We start from the raw sequence: 15,703 nt of genomic DNA, 5'->3' as shown, positions 1-15,703 counted from the left end.
TGTGTGTGTGCGAGAGAGAGAGAGAGAGAGAGAGAGAGAGAGAGAGAGAGAGAGAGAGAGAGAGAATGAATGAATATTTAAGGATGATCATTGTGACCAAACATCATGCTGTTTTTCAAAAACTACACAAATACATAAAGCCACCAGGAAGGAACACATGCTTCTTTGCAGTTCTGCCGTACCATGTCAAAAATAACAACCCAAAACAAAGGCAAAGGAAAAGACAGTGAGACTAACACTGAGCAAGTATTCTGGACTGGTGTTTTTTGTCTTTAACATTGTCACTTGAAATGAGACACAGAAACTTCCTATACTATACAAAATGATCATTCCACTTACAAAATGAGAAAAACTGACTTGAAAGTCTTACAGTCCTAATTCTTACTTTATTACTTATGTTTTTATAAAGAAGCACAAATGCTGACTTGTACTTCTATGACTACTCTCTTTCTCATTAAACACACACAGAAAGACAAACTGAAGCTAGACACGACCTTCAACTACCTTCTGCTCTGTTCTTCATGGCTAGAGGTGAATTACTGACTGCAAGTTTAACATGAGGAGCGAGGCCTGCTTGGTACAGGGCAGGAAGATGGCCTACTTACTTACCTTTGTATGAGTGAACAGAAACTGTGTTGTCATTTCGTTACTGACATTTTATTAATACTACTGAGGGTAACTGAAAACTGTCAAAGCAGAGAGATGATGCCATGTGAATGGCACAGAAGCTTAATGTCAAACATTGTCAAGTTTAGAACCTAAGTTAAAGACAGTAATGGGTGGTTCTGATGTGTGATCTTGTAACTAAAGCATGGGTCAAGTATTCCATGTCTGAAATGGCCGTCTATGTATCTAAAAGGAGATTGCTTTCTTGAGACTGATACCCATCTTAAAACAGATTCGTTTATGGTACATATCACTTGTTATAAAAATCTGGAGAGATTCTTTGTAACACTGTATTGTGCCTGTATTTTCATTGAGACAGGTCAATATGAGATTAAATGACGAATTTTCTATTTGCATTAAACTAGTTATTAAATGATACTGGATTTTCCAGCAGTATGGATATCAGATTTTTCTTTTAGGAGCATCCACTTTCTACATCACTTGGACAAGCACTTATCACAAAAAAATATGATATGGTACTTGGCTTACATCCAGGAGACTGGATACCTTTTGAAGAGGTGCTAACCTGGACTGTCTGCACCATGACTCACAGTTCTAAAACCATGGTGGTTTTCTTCCTAAGACTTTCCAACATCATAATCTAATGATTTAATGGCTGTAGTAGTAGTAGTTAGTGCATTTTGATTTTTGCAATTTTTACTTACTCAATCATAAAATATATGTTTCATGGCATCGTCAACAGAGATGTTTACGAAGCAACTGAACATGTGCAGTGACACTCAAATCTGTGAAAACTTCTCCAACCAAATATACAAAAGAAGCAAAAGGTTTCTCTGCAGAGCTGGGTGCCCTTGACCTCAGAGATCTACCTGTCTTTGTCTCCCAAGTGCTAGGACTAATGAAATTTTATCTTCTTGAAAAAAGCAGCTAGAATAATAAATACCTGTAAGTTCACAAGAAATTACCAGGAAATTTTATTTAACACCCCCACCTAACAAACAAAATTGGATGTGTATTAGGGGAAGGAGCTGACAGCAAAGATCCACAGCCATTTAGCTCTAGCAAACACTGTTGGGTTCAATTACGTCACTCACCATGGCCCAGTAAGTACTGCACAAGAATGCCAAGTGAGTCAACAAGCAAGAAAAATGTACACCTTGAGGTAAACTCTAACCACAGGAAGAACACTGGTTCAAGTCAATCCTTACTTGTATGTAACAAGTACTTCGAATTTTTAAGATGCCTCAAAGGGGAAATAAAATCATTTCCTAAGAGGTGTTTGCTACATTGGATTGGGTTCCAAAAATGCTGAATGGTAGGGGCCTCAGCAATGTTCTTATCATGAAGTTAACTGAGCCGAAACTCAGAAGCACACAGTTATAATCCTTACTACAAGCCTAATGGTCAATCCTTTTGTCTTCATCTTGGCGTGTGAGGGTCAGCCAATTTGGAAAGGCAACCCCAACAGAGTACTGAAAACCACCACCATGCCATCTCTTTTCAAAAAGCAACCTCATGTCCGAAGCTAGTCAGTCATTCAGAGGCTTAAGACTAAAACAGCTTTATTCCCTCTATATAAGGATACCACAGTCTAACCAACACTAAATACAGTGTTCAGGGAACAGACATCACAAATTCTTATTGAAAAAAGTTACTTCTAAACCAATTATTTATCAAAATAGAACCAAACTTCCTAAGGCTTTCCTAACCTGAGAGCCAGAATGAGACATTTTACTCTAATCCAGCCACTCCACAGACTAGTTTTAAAGATTCCTGTTACAGGCCCTATGCCTTGGCCTCCTTTCTGTCTAGCTCCTTATTTCATAGGGGATGTGGTAAGAAGTAGGAAGGCTTCTTTTGTGTTAGACATTTCAAGAGAAATAGTTATGACTCAAGCAACTTGTATCATATTGATTGCCATAAGCACCCCTGAAATCAACGGTGCTGATGCAGTGATAACCACAATCATGAATTGGTAAATGTCAGAACCAAGGCTTAACTTTCTGAACACAAGGTACGTGCTCAGATCTACAGCCAATAGATTCTGTTGTAGCTGGATACTAGGTTCCAGATTCTTGTATTTAATTCACAGAACAGTACCATCTTTCAACTCTACTGTCTTCTGCATCTGGAAGAAACTTAAAAGCAAAGTCTGGTGGCATCTTATATTAAAAAAGCACAGCCCATTGCTTGCTCGACCTCAGTCTACACACTCAGTACTATCGATGATGGTTCTTGGAAGATTCGGCTCAGTCCACATCTCAGTATGTGCACCTTTCAGGCTGTTCACACTAGACTCAAGTCATTACTTGGTAAAGTTTTCTTATGTAGTATCATGAACATGTTTGCATATATGATGCATACTTCCTTCCCTGTCTCTTTTTGAAAAAAAAAAAGTAACTAATTTAAACTGTATTTGTGGTTGTTGTTACTTATTACTAGGGGAGATGGAGTAAGAGAACTTCATGGACTCTGTTCTCTTTCATCTTTTCATGGGTTCCAGGGAGCCAAAGTGGGCCATCGGGTTTCAAGGCAAGCGCCTTTCCATGCACTGCACCATCCTGCCAGCCATCTCTGTCAATTTTAAACTGTCCTATGACAGACCCACAATAGTGCCCTTTAAACTTTGTTTGGCCTGAGTCAATCTGGACCACCTGCTCCTTCCCAAGTGATTCTAATATAAGCAGCCAAGGACACCATCAATACCAGACACAAACTCTGGGACAGAAGGTATGATGACATTTATGGCAATATGTACCGGGAAGATAACTATCCTCAGTTAAAATGCCATCAAGTATACCGATTTTCTCCTGTCATAGTAAGTCACAGTTTTTATAATGATACCTTTTCACTTCTAAACATGGTATTTACTAATTCTTCAATAGCAGTACAATGAAGATATAATGGTGAGACATAACAAAAGACCCATTTGGTAATGCAATACACACTGATTACGTAAGATAACTTGAGCTGATTATTCAGGGTCTTTAAAAATACAATTCTTGGCCAGGCGGTTGGTGGCGCACACCTTTAATCCCAGCACTTGGGAGGGAGAGGCAGGCGGATTTGTGAGTTGGAGGCCAGCTCGGTCTACAGAGTGAGTTCCAGGACAGCCAGGGCTACACAAAAAAACCCTGTCTCGAAAAACCAAAACAAACAAACAAACAAACAAACAAACAAACCAAAAACAAAAACAAAAAAAATTCTTGTTTTAGGTTTGCTTTTGGTGGGAGAAGGTCTTATATATAGCTCAGGCTGACCTTAAAACATCTGTAGCTGAAGGTGACACTAACTCTCTGATCCTGTGACTCCACGCTGGGTCATGAATGGCACGACATTGCCAGCCTCTCTCCCCTTTGATCTCCACTGTGACCTACACCATCCAAATATGTGTGTAATTCACATTTTTCACAGAGAATACAGGTAACTGTATGAGACTTTTAATATTGAATTATTGGATATTCTTTCATAAATTAAACAGATCAGTATTTTGCTACCTCCCCCCTTTTCTGATTATTTTCTTCTAGGGCTATAGACACCAGTTTGTAGAATTGTTTAGAACCAAGAGAATCTGAGCAAAGAGTAAACACTATAAGGCACTATAAGGCCTCACCTGGGCACCGAATAAATCACAGTGTAAGGTTCTCAGCTGTTTCTCATGTCCACAAACAGTAAGGCCCAGTGGTTTGACCTAAGCAGTGGTCTTTCTAATACACCAAATGAGATTTCCTAACAAATCCCACCTACCAGTCCTTCACACTGCTTGATGACTTTGTCCAAAAGCTTCAAAACTGTGGTTTGAGCTGTGGTGTTCACCTAACCAATCCTTCCCATATTGGGCAGAGTGCTATGTAACAACTTGTAAACACTTTCACAGGCTATACTGGGAACAGTCACCAGGGCTACTGTACTGTGACTTTATTAATCATAGCATATTAAAAGTCTCTGGGAGTCTGTTTGCTCTGCTTTTCCCTTTATAAACAAACTCCAAAGCTTCCCAGCAGGTTGGGTGGTTACCCTTGTCTCTGAGATCTCTCCTTGCCTCCCAGTGGTTGTTCTTCTCCATCAGCCTGAACTCCCCCCACCACCACCACCCACCACCAGTGGTTGGTTAGTTTCAGTATTCCCACCCAGCCCCCACTCTGTTTACTTCTTTCTCTCTTTCTGTGCCCCCTCCCACCACAGTTGGTTACTGTGAGCTCTCTTTTCCTCTCTGCTCTTTCTGATCACATATCATCTTCCCAGCTACTGAGAGACGAATAGTGGTATTTACACCTTTTGCCTGGTCCAGCAACAGTCTGACTTGCAATCTTACTTCTATTTTATGATTAGACCTCTTTATCTAGAAAACTGATATGACCAGTATCTCAATATTAATTGTAAACTGCATTCAATTATCTATAGTAATAACTACCTGAATATATCTATCAGGATTCAGATCAAAATATATTTAATAAATATATCGGGATTACTATCTATGAAAATATTCTGAATATTGTTAACTTAGTGTTTATAATTCTTACCATAAGTAGGAGTAATAATTAGCTGTGTACATGCAATATATATTACTAAGCTGATGTTTCTGAGTCCTTACTAAACATATGCAACAATGTCACATCATAACACCTTCCTAATTAAAGATGACCTCTAAACATCAAAAGACAAACTGCTAGTTATATGTATTTGTCTGAGATGATTCCAACATATTTGAAAGAGTCAGAGAGTTAAACCATGCAGCAAACACAGTTTTAAAGTGGCAGTCCAGACATCAAGAAACAGACAAAGCTTATCAGTTTGGACTGTTACAAATTTCAAATGCAAAAAAAATTATTTTGAGACTAGTGAAAGGATTTGCGGCCCCTGACTTTGCAGCAGTACTCACCTGACTCTTGCAAGTACCTATATACCAAGAAGTTGACCTCATCACTGCTTATGCTCATCTTTATTCCCACTTAAACCATGAGCTCACAACACAGGACATAACCCTAAAAACAAAACAAAGGTCATTATTTTCTCAGTACAAGTAACACTAAAACAAAATGCAAACAATGTTGTAAAAAACATTTAATTTTATTAAATGATGTAAAACAAAGGTTTTTATTGCTTTGCAGTATTAACATAGTTATTTTTATAGGTAGTAAAACAACGTACACAATCAAAACACAGCTAGTGCTATTTTTCTATAGGGTAACATCCTGTCAAAAAAGTCAAGATTCACAAAGGCCTTTAGCGTTGCAAGTAATGTAAAACTCCCTTTAGTCTCTTTAACTTAAAAAAAAAAAATGGCAAGATTTAAGATTCCAGTGTAACAGTTATTGGAAAAAGGGACAACCTTAATTAAAGGCCTAAGCAGGGAGGAGCCTCAGTCCTGTCCTCTAGCTCTCTCTGTGATCTCTGCACTCCTAGTGGACCTGCTCTCTCCATCTCAAAATCTCTGAACACAGAGGTCAAGTCTGTGTATGTATATACATAGGATCTGAATATGCATAAAGCCACAAGGCTGGAACAGTCTTATAATGCCACATTTTCTTACTGATAGGATGATATAGTGCCAGCGACATGCTAAGACAAGACTTAGGTATATATTAGCATACATCTATTTTCATAATTTAAGAAGAGGTCAGAAATCTTCTCTTACGAGCCAGTGAATACTTGAGGTTCTGTCAACCATACAGCCTGTCACAACTACTCAGTGTTACTATGTGGTGTAAAACAGTAAAGGCAAAAAAAAGAACATGGTTGTGTTCCACTAAAACCTTTATTTATGGACACTGAAACTTACACTTCACAGTAATTATTGTATGTTAAATATTAGCCCCCCTCATCACATTTTTTAAAAAGAAAAACAAAATGAAAAAAAAACTTTCAAGAAAAAAGAAACATCCTTCCTTTTTCAGTATTATGTTCCTTACTTCAATATGAGACTGACATATGAGAAAAATCACCCTATGGGCAGGGCTACTACTCAGAAATATTCAAGTACTAATCTCTGATGGCTACCAGAAGTGCAGGACAGAGTGGACAAATGAGATCTGTAGGAAAAACTGCACACTAGTAGGTCTCACTGCTAATCCCAAACCTTGACCCAAGTCACCAATCTACATGACCAATGGCAGCTTAGATGTTATCACATCTTCGAAGGCAGGCAGAACACGTCATACACAGATATGTAATCCCTAATGAGCAAGGGCTTAGATATACACAGCATCTTCTACTAGCACACTCCTGAATGGGGTGTGTGGGGGGGGGAGGATGTTGAACTCTCAATGCCAGGAGTAGCCGTCATTCATCTGTGGCCAGGCAACTCACTAGGACCACATAAAGAGCTATGCCAAGCTGACTGTGAAGCCAAGAGGTGCGGCAGCACAGGCACCTCTTTAACATGGTGAGTTTGTTACACCTTTTAACTCTACACCCAAAGTATCGTAACTAGGAGCAACACTGTTGCACTGTGTACTAGTGCATACGAAGTGACCCACCTCACCCGTGTTGAAGACAGTCTTTCATGGTCTTTAAGTTCAAATAAAGCTTTGTGGTTTGGGTTTGTTTGTTTGGTTGGTTGGTTTTTTTTGGGGGGGTGTACCCTTCTAAGAAATACACTACAGATATATGGGCACAAAGGAGCTTTAGAAAACACGAACCTTAACACCTAAGATAGCCTCAGAAGACACTGACTCTGATCCCTTGAACTTGGATGTCTAGCACCCAGGATCCTGAGAACAGACTTTTTTTTTTTTGGGGGGGGGGGAGACACTCAGTCAGTGAGATTTGTAATAGTAGCTATAGCAAATGTAAAACCATTATTGTTTTTGTTTTTAGCAGGAAGGCTTCACCATGGTACCCTAAGTATTAACAACCACGTGAGTTTGTCTCAGTGACCTTATTTCTACTTCCCAAGTCACTGGCTTGGTAGTACAGGTATGTGTCAGCCACTACATGTGGCTTCATCACTGCCAAGTCTGAAACTATGGGATCATTCTTTGATACCTGTAAATTTAACAGCTGAATTCAGAGCTTGAATCTGTCCTTCAGAAATTGATTCCATCTTTGAACATTCCATACCCTTTAGGAATGACTGAGGAGGAGTAGATGAACATTAACACCTAGCAGTCTCTGCCAGACAATGTCCTATTTTTCCCCAGTAAAACTCTTTGGAACAGCACTAAAAACACGCTACTTTCAATTTCCCATCTCATTAAAAATAATTAAAACCTTACCAATATTTAAGGTAATACAATTTTGTGTATATAAAGAACATTAAAGAAATGAGAGCTTTGAGACATTTTCACATCTTCTGAAACATATCTTAAAAGGTAAAGAATTTTTATTATTTAAAGACTAAATAATAACCTGCTTATGAAAACACATTGGTAAACTGTAAATTAAAGAAAATATGAAGATCTTAATACAATCTCAGGAAGAAACCCTCTGAATAAAATATATGTCCGGGGTTGCTTAACTAATAAAAAATAAATTTAAGACCCAGTTTAACAAAATCAAATCAATTCTTTTTGAACTCTAGTTTTTTGACACAGAGTCTCTCTATGTGGCTCTGGCTGGCCTTGAACTCACAAAGATCCACTTGCCTCTGTGTGAAAATTCTGGGATTAAAGGTGTGACCCCATGCATGGCCAAATCAATTAAATTCTTTAAGCAACAGCTAATAACATACCTACTTTTGTGTGTGTCAACACTATGGTTTCCCTGCATACGATTTAAGGATGGCTGCTGGCATACTCCCAGGTTGGAGAGACAGCTCAATGATCAAAGCACTAGCCACAAAAGCAGAAGTGGAGTCTAGATACTAGAACCACATAAAAGCTGGAAATCATAGCATGAGTTTCTCGCCACAGCAATCCTAGCATGAGACAGGGAGCAGAGACAGGAGCATCTTGGGAGCTGGCAGAAAAACACAGCATCAAACAACAAGGTAGGAGGTGAGGCTCCTCTTCTATATGTACACAGTGCTACACTGCCTAGCTCATACACAAACATATATGTGCCATCTGAGTAGATTTTTAAAAAGAGAGAAACCTGACTCCTAAGCTAAGGATAAATGCTGTTTAGATTGTATTTTCAATCCTAGGAGTCATTCTATGAAATTCATACCAAAGTGGAAAAAAATGTCCTTTTAAAATAAAAACCACTGAATCTACATCGCCTATTTTCTTACAAGTCACATTTAATTCTTTAAATATAATGCTCTATTGTACAGATAGCCAATGAAAGCTTCACATGTAACAGAAAAAAATATAGGGATCTAAGAAAGTAATAAAAGCAGAACAAGTAGAAGATAAAACAGTTATGGATGGAATCCACCATTCTCTCTTGACATATGATCATCTTCAAACAAGATAGTCACCATAGTTTGATACTGTAGGACACTAGATTGGAATCACAATTTAGCCACTTTAAAGAATCTTAGCAATGAATCTAGTAGTCAACCAGAATCTACACGCAGAGTCTACTTCATTAACATTAACAAACATGTGATGAATCACTTCATAGTTCAGATGTTGTCTTCAATTTATAAAACACTCAAAACATTCAAAAGAGTGGCTGTTTACAGAAGTATCTAAGATCCTTTGAAAATGGAGAGTATACAGAATTCATTAACTATGTATTGAAAACTGAATCAATTATAGTTCAGCCACGTAGACAGGGCACTGAAGAGTGAGACATGAAATCTAGTAGACAGAGAGCAGGTTATACGATACATTTCCTCACCACTTTCTCATTGAGAAAGAATAGGAGAAAGTCCATATGGGAAATCAAACCAGAAAGCTACACTCTTCCACTAGCACAGGTAGCACAATCTTCTCAAATTAAATCAATCTGATCTATTATTGCAACTTCAGTCCTACAGGAAAACAAGACTAAACAGTCTATGCTTTCCAAAAGTTGGCTAACCACCAGAACTGGTTAAGTTCTCTGCTCAAAATTCAGGTACTACAAGCAACGAGAAAACCATGCGGGGCCAAGGTTTAAGAACAAGACATTATAATGATGCTTATGAGAACATCTCCAGAATAAGGAAGTGTATAAGTAAACTAAGACTATTGAACCTTCAGTAAGGTGAGAAAAGTGTTCACATAGTGTTGTGTTTAGAATTCTTTAGAAGAGCAAGAGTCTGAATGTGTACCAAATGGTACTGTAGCAAACAGGGGGTCAACTAACCCAGTGTAGTCTCAAAACAGAAGAACACCATCAAATCATCACTAGACTAATGGACAACAAGTGCCTGTTAAAGGTCAAGAGTAAAGGGCGTGCATAAACTGCATTCAGTACTCAGGAACTAACAATCCATCGACCTTGAAAACTGGGAAAAAGCAAGAGGGTGGGTGACAGCACTTCCGAGGTTTTCTACTCCAAAAGGCAAGCAGGCAAACAACAAAACAAACAAAAAGCCCACAGAGGAACCAAGGCGAATACACTAAGCAAAGAACTCTTTCATATCCACCTGAGGCCAAACAGAGTTCAGATCTTTGTCAAATCTTGCCAGTAAAGCTATACAATCTCTAGTTGCAATGAGGAGCAGGCATTGTATGTATCCTCTCCACTTCACAGAAAATATGTTTCATTGTTAAGGTGGCCGAGGTACTCAGAACTTCAAGTCAGGTATAATAAATACACTTGTGGGCATGGCAAAAGGTGATCAGCTTTAAAACTCAGTGTGGTATCAGGTCTCTAGAGGAGGTCTACAGGGTTTTATGGTGCTGTTGGGGCAAGCTTTCTTTCACACAGTCTTACTACGGAATCCCCTTCTCTTACCAAGTTAACGTTTGCACTTATGTTACCTAGCTAGCACAGATGTGCTTCCCACCTCACAGGTAAGAACACCATGTTAGGAATTTTTCATTACTATGCACAACAACAAAAACAAATGAAGCCGGGCGGCGGTGGCTCACGCCTTTAATCCCAGCACTTGGGAGGCAGAGGCAGGCGGATTTCTGAGTTCGAGGCCAGCCTGGTCTACAGAGTAAGTTCCAGGACAGCCAGGGCTACACAGAGAAACCCTGTCTCGAAAAAACAAACAAAAAAAAACAACAAAAAACAACAACAACAAAAAAAAAAAATGAAAATCTCCCCCTGAAGAGTTAGTTTTATCAATATCTTAACACCAGTATATCCTTTAATACCCAGTTCACAAAGCATCAAGCTCACACAGGCCTTGGCTTCTGGAGCTAACCTGCCTGTTCCCCTGTCAGGTTGCACTTCAAACAACAGAACGGTTTCTCAGTTGGCATCCCATGGATATTTCTTACAAATGAATGAGGTGAAACTTTCACTTCCAAGAAAATACAAAAATGTGTTGGCAAAGATTAAATTTAAACTTTTCAATTAAAAAAATCTTATGATTTTTTAGAAACACTGTTCTAAGTTGCTAATGTCCCAGCGCCTAATGATAATGAGAAAATGGTGAGTTAATTAATGGTTCTGATATTTTAATATTGTATCACAAGCTTGGGAAAGGTTTTCTTAACTTAGAAACTCTTTTTCAAGTGGCCAGCACAAAACTTACACAATTGCAGAGGAATAGAGAATGTGTTGAAAAGTCTGAGAAAGGGCCAGGCATAGTGGCAGCCATCATTAATCCAGAACTTGAAAGGCAGAGGTAGGTGGATCTATCTCTGTGACTCTGAGGCAAGACTGGTGTATATTTTTAACAGGAAAAATTACAGAAGGGGGCAGAGAGCTCAGCAGTCAGGAGCAGTGTTCCAGCACCAAATAGGGGAGGAGCTTGAGATGTCATCATGCTCCAGCCTCTTCAGGCACATGCCTACACATGTACACTTAATTAAAAATAACAACAACAAAAACATATACAAAACGTTCACTGACCCAGCTCACAGTGAACCCTTAAAAGAACTGTTCATTTGCTGATATTTTAGTCTGGTAATAAAGAAGACTATGAAACTTACTCCAAAAATACATTCTGGTTTTAATTTGGAAACACTCCAGCCCTCCTACACAGCCAGGGCTCCCCATATGTTTCAACTGCAGCAGCACCATCTTCAGACTTGAATTCAGAGCAGATGTGAATACCCAGCTGTGCATCAAGCCAGAGATTAAAGGATTTGCAAAAACATAAAACAATGTCATCTAAATATGTGGAAAACACTTTTGTTTCATAAAACACATGATTTGTGTTACTATGTTATGCATGAAGTTGTTAAAATGTGAATTATAAATTTTTACACTTTTAGTTATCTGATGCAGTAAATACCAATAGTACATACCACACATTTTTTTTTTAAAAAAAAAAAAAGCTTTTTATGGTTAATGAAGTCAGGTTGTCACAGGACTGTGAATGCCTGAGGACGACTAGGTATAAAACCCTATTCCTTCTTAGCGATACCAGTTATCATCATTCCTCTGTCACAGTCAGTTTCCTGACAGGAAGGGAAACTGCCTCATTAGGCTACAGCGATTGTTCAGATTTTTTCACTTGGCCTAAATCTTCCACTTATCCTCACAGAGGAATATGTATTAGCTATCCACTCAAAACTTACTTAAGAGAAGAAGTACTGATGTAAAACCATAAACAGCAGTACACAAAACATATGGCATGTAACTCTGAATCATCAGAGAAATTAAGAAAATAAATTGTTCTAAGGCCATGCCTCTGTATATGGAGTTCTCCTCAGACACCCATGTGACGTAACAATTACACTTAAAATGGCTGTCTTAAGTCATCATGCATTTCACAAAGATTTTACTGAGTTCTGCATTGTATACCTGTCACTGCTCTATTCCATAGAGACTCATTAACATTATAGAGACATGGATGAGATGACTCAGCACTTTTCTTGTTCTTACAGAGGACCAGGGTTCAGTTCCAAGCATCTATACGGCAGCTTACAACCATCCGTAACTCGTCTCAGGGGATCTAGCACCCACTTCTCGACTCTTTAGGTACCAAGTATGCACACAGAGCACATATATGCATGCAGGCAAAACACTAATACTTGTTAAATAAAAATAAGTAAATTTGAGGCCAGTTGTGGTAGTACACACACTTAATCCTAGCAATCAGGTGGCAGAGGCAGGCAGATTTTTATGAATTCATGGCCAGCTTGCTCTACAAGAGTTCCAGGATAACCAGGGCTGTGTAGAGACTTTGTCATGGACAGATTAGATTAGACTGGAATAGATTGGGATAGATAGATAGATAGATAGATAGATAGATAGATAGATAGATAGATGGATGGATGGATGGATGGATGGATGGGTGATGGACAGATGGACAGGCTGATCTACAAAAATTGTAAAATAAGTAAGAACAAGGAAAGCAACAGAGAGGAAAATATGAACGAATCACAATGACATGCTCACGAAAATGTCTGTTAGCATTGTAGAATGAAAAATTATAGATACTGGGTATATAGAATCCTTTTTAGACATATAAAATATCCTTTAGGCTTTCTTTATAAAGACATGGAGAAACCGAGGCATGAAGCAAGTTAAGAATGTGGACAGACTAGTTACGGGAACTGGCTAGAATGCAACTTACCCAGGTGGAACCAAGCTGAGAACCGCAGTGACAGGGCAAGGCCGAAGTAACAGGGCAGGACCACATTCTTGAGAAAGATAAGCGTACAGACAGTTTTCACCTTATCCTGACTCATGTAGGTTGGGTTCCTTTGGCATGTTCCACTATTTTTATGTTATGCCACCTCAACAACCCCTCACCCCCTCCCCATTCCTTGGTTTGTGGTTTTTCCCCTTAAAAACCCCTCTCAAACTGGCTGTCGGGGTCAATTCAGCTCCTGCGTGGGCATACGAATTGACTGGCAGCTAGGTGTCACACCCTAATAAACCTCGCAATTGCTCTGGTACATGGTGTCTCGAGCAGATTACTGGGTGGTCGCGACTTTCTGAGACTTGAGTGAGGGTCTCCCCTATGCGGAGGTCTTCAGCATTACTTCTAGGCTCTGCCACACAGTTACCTGGCAACAACCAGGAATGGCTGACTCACTACAAAAGGGGCTATTTGCCCCCCTCCTCACTCTCTTACCCTCTCTGTGTCTTCTCTCCATTGCCCTTCTGCCTCTCTTTCCACCTGTTCCTAGCCAGTTTCTTCTCTGTCTTCTCCCTCTCCCACTTTATGCATCTCTACTCCAGCCTCAAGTGCCATCCCCATGCCCTAAATACACTCCATTCTATACTATATCCATCGTGTGGCTGGTATCTCGGGGGCAGGGATGTCTCAGCATGGGCCCACAGAGGCACCCCCTTCTACCTCACCATACCACAGTTCTATCAAACAATGTCACTAAAAACTATTATTCTACGTGCTAACTAAAAAGAGATTCATCAAAATTAGAGCATATATTTAAGTGGAGGAGGAAGTGCTGGTGGTAGTGGTAGGGAGGAGGAGGAGGGGGGGGGGAAGCAGAAGCAGCAGCAGCAGCAGCAGCAGCAGCAGGCCTTATAGACATTCTAGGCTGCATCCCACTCCACAACAGCCCCTACACTCTGAGAGGCAGACTGGGGTGGAGAAGCTTCTCTGCTGCTGGGATCTAGTTACTAAGAGTCTTTCTCTGCAGCTGCAACTGAGCTCTCTCCCATAAGCTTTACTTCAGAAAGAGATCTTGTTCAAGGCTACAGAGGGCTACAGCTTTCTTTGCAATATATATGGCAACAAAGAAACAACCTGGGCACTGCAGAGTCACATTTCCTGCCTACTGCACCCGGTAGAGGTACAGAAATAGAAATAAAGATGCTTGCTGGAAAACAATTCTCAAATTCTTTTCAGCCAGTCTAGCGGGTTACAGGTGGTCCAATCTCTATACCTGCCACTGTATAAAAATGTCAGCAAAGAGGTCAAGAAAACAGAGGCCAAAGTGTCTAACAAGGTCAAAAGTAGAGTCTATACATGTACACTGCTAGAGGTAACTACATCAAAAAATGTGAATGAATTAGAAAATACTCAAACATAACAAGACAAGGCTCTCCTTTCCCCAAATCCCTATACATAAGCCACTACACTGGAGTCCACTGGGAAGCCTCAACAGAGACAGGACTGTAAGCTGAGCCTCGACCTCCATCCAGCCTAAACTACCAACTTTCCAGTACTGAGACTGGTCCAGTAAGTAAACTTGAGAACTGTGTCCTTTCCAGCTTCCCAGAAACAGCAGCATTCTAAGAACAGAATAATTTACTCCAATGAAAACATGCTTATATCTCTGCAAAACACATGGATTTAAAAGCAGCAGCTTTTCAAGCACAAAGCATTCAAGTCCTGGTCCATCCACAGAAGTTTCTGCATGGCTGGAACCAACCTCATAGAACTCAGCTCAGCTCTAGTGATCACAACTCAAAACTCAAGCACACGCACGGCAGGCCTCTTGGGAGCCACCACACTCATCTGGTTCTTTCCTCAGCTCAGCACATCAGCTTGCTTCTGTGTAATCTGTACATGGCCAGCGTCTACTCTGTCTAGCGTGCCAATTTTATCAGATCTCTGTCCACACTGAAGCTGATTGCAACTCACAAGATTCTGTTCCAAATGGTGCCATTCATTGTGCTGGAGGAATTGAGAGGGGAGGAGGGAGATGGTGTTTCCAAAAAAAAGGGACTTTTGAGTAACAGTTTAAAACTACTAATATACTACTCAACAAGCTTACTATATAATAGAGTTTAGTTCAGATTTTTAACATGGTAAGAACTAACCCAGCACTGGCACCTCAGAGGTTTGGCAAAAACATGGTTATGAAGGTGTGAGCAAATTGAGCCTTCATTCCAGCCTTCATTCATGCCACTAAGACATTCCACTATTACTCAGCAACATAAACTCAGGCCTACTGCTAATCAGAATTTTTAAAAAGACAAACAAGAAATTAGGTTAAATCTGTAACAAAGGAGCATTTTCAATAAGATAAAAAAAATACTGAAGACTTTTCACCTCCTCATGGTATAGCACTGTCCTCTGTAAGCTACTTCTATCTACAGACTATACAGCAGTAATAATATAGACACCAAAAGAAGCAGTCTTCGAGCAAGAGTCTGTCAGATTATCCTGTATACCACCTGTTAGGTCTTTCTTTTCCTTTCCCACCAAAAGTCCCGTTCT

General features: G+C 39.7%; 1 protein-coding gene across 3 annotated transcripts in view; it reads right to left on the bottom strand.

Annotated features, from left to right (window-relative positions):
- Tbl1xr1 (transducin beta like 1 X-linked receptor 1) overlaps positions 1-15,703 on the bottom strand; it is a 144,155-nt gene that overhangs the window by 32,518 nt on the left and 95,934 nt on the right. For all 3 annotated transcript variants that reach the window (XM_028762950.1, XM_028762940.1, XM_028762959.1), the window contains one exon: positions 5,510-5,612. In XM_028762950.1, the coding sequence (XP_028618783.1) occupies positions 5,510-5,567 (58 nt within the window). In that variant the 5' untranslated portion in view covers positions 5,568-5,612. The remainder of the gene's footprint in view (positions 1-5,509; positions 5,613-15,703) is intronic.

This window comes from Grammomys surdaster, unplaced genomic scaffold, assembly GCF_004785775.1.
Source record: "Grammomys surdaster isolate TR1022 unplaced genomic scaffold, NIH_TR_1.0 62, whole genome shotgun sequence".
NCBI lineage: Eukaryota > Metazoa > Chordata > Mammalia > Rodentia > Muridae > Grammomys > Grammomys surdaster.
This window is presented reverse-complemented; position numbering and strand designations above follow the sequence as displayed.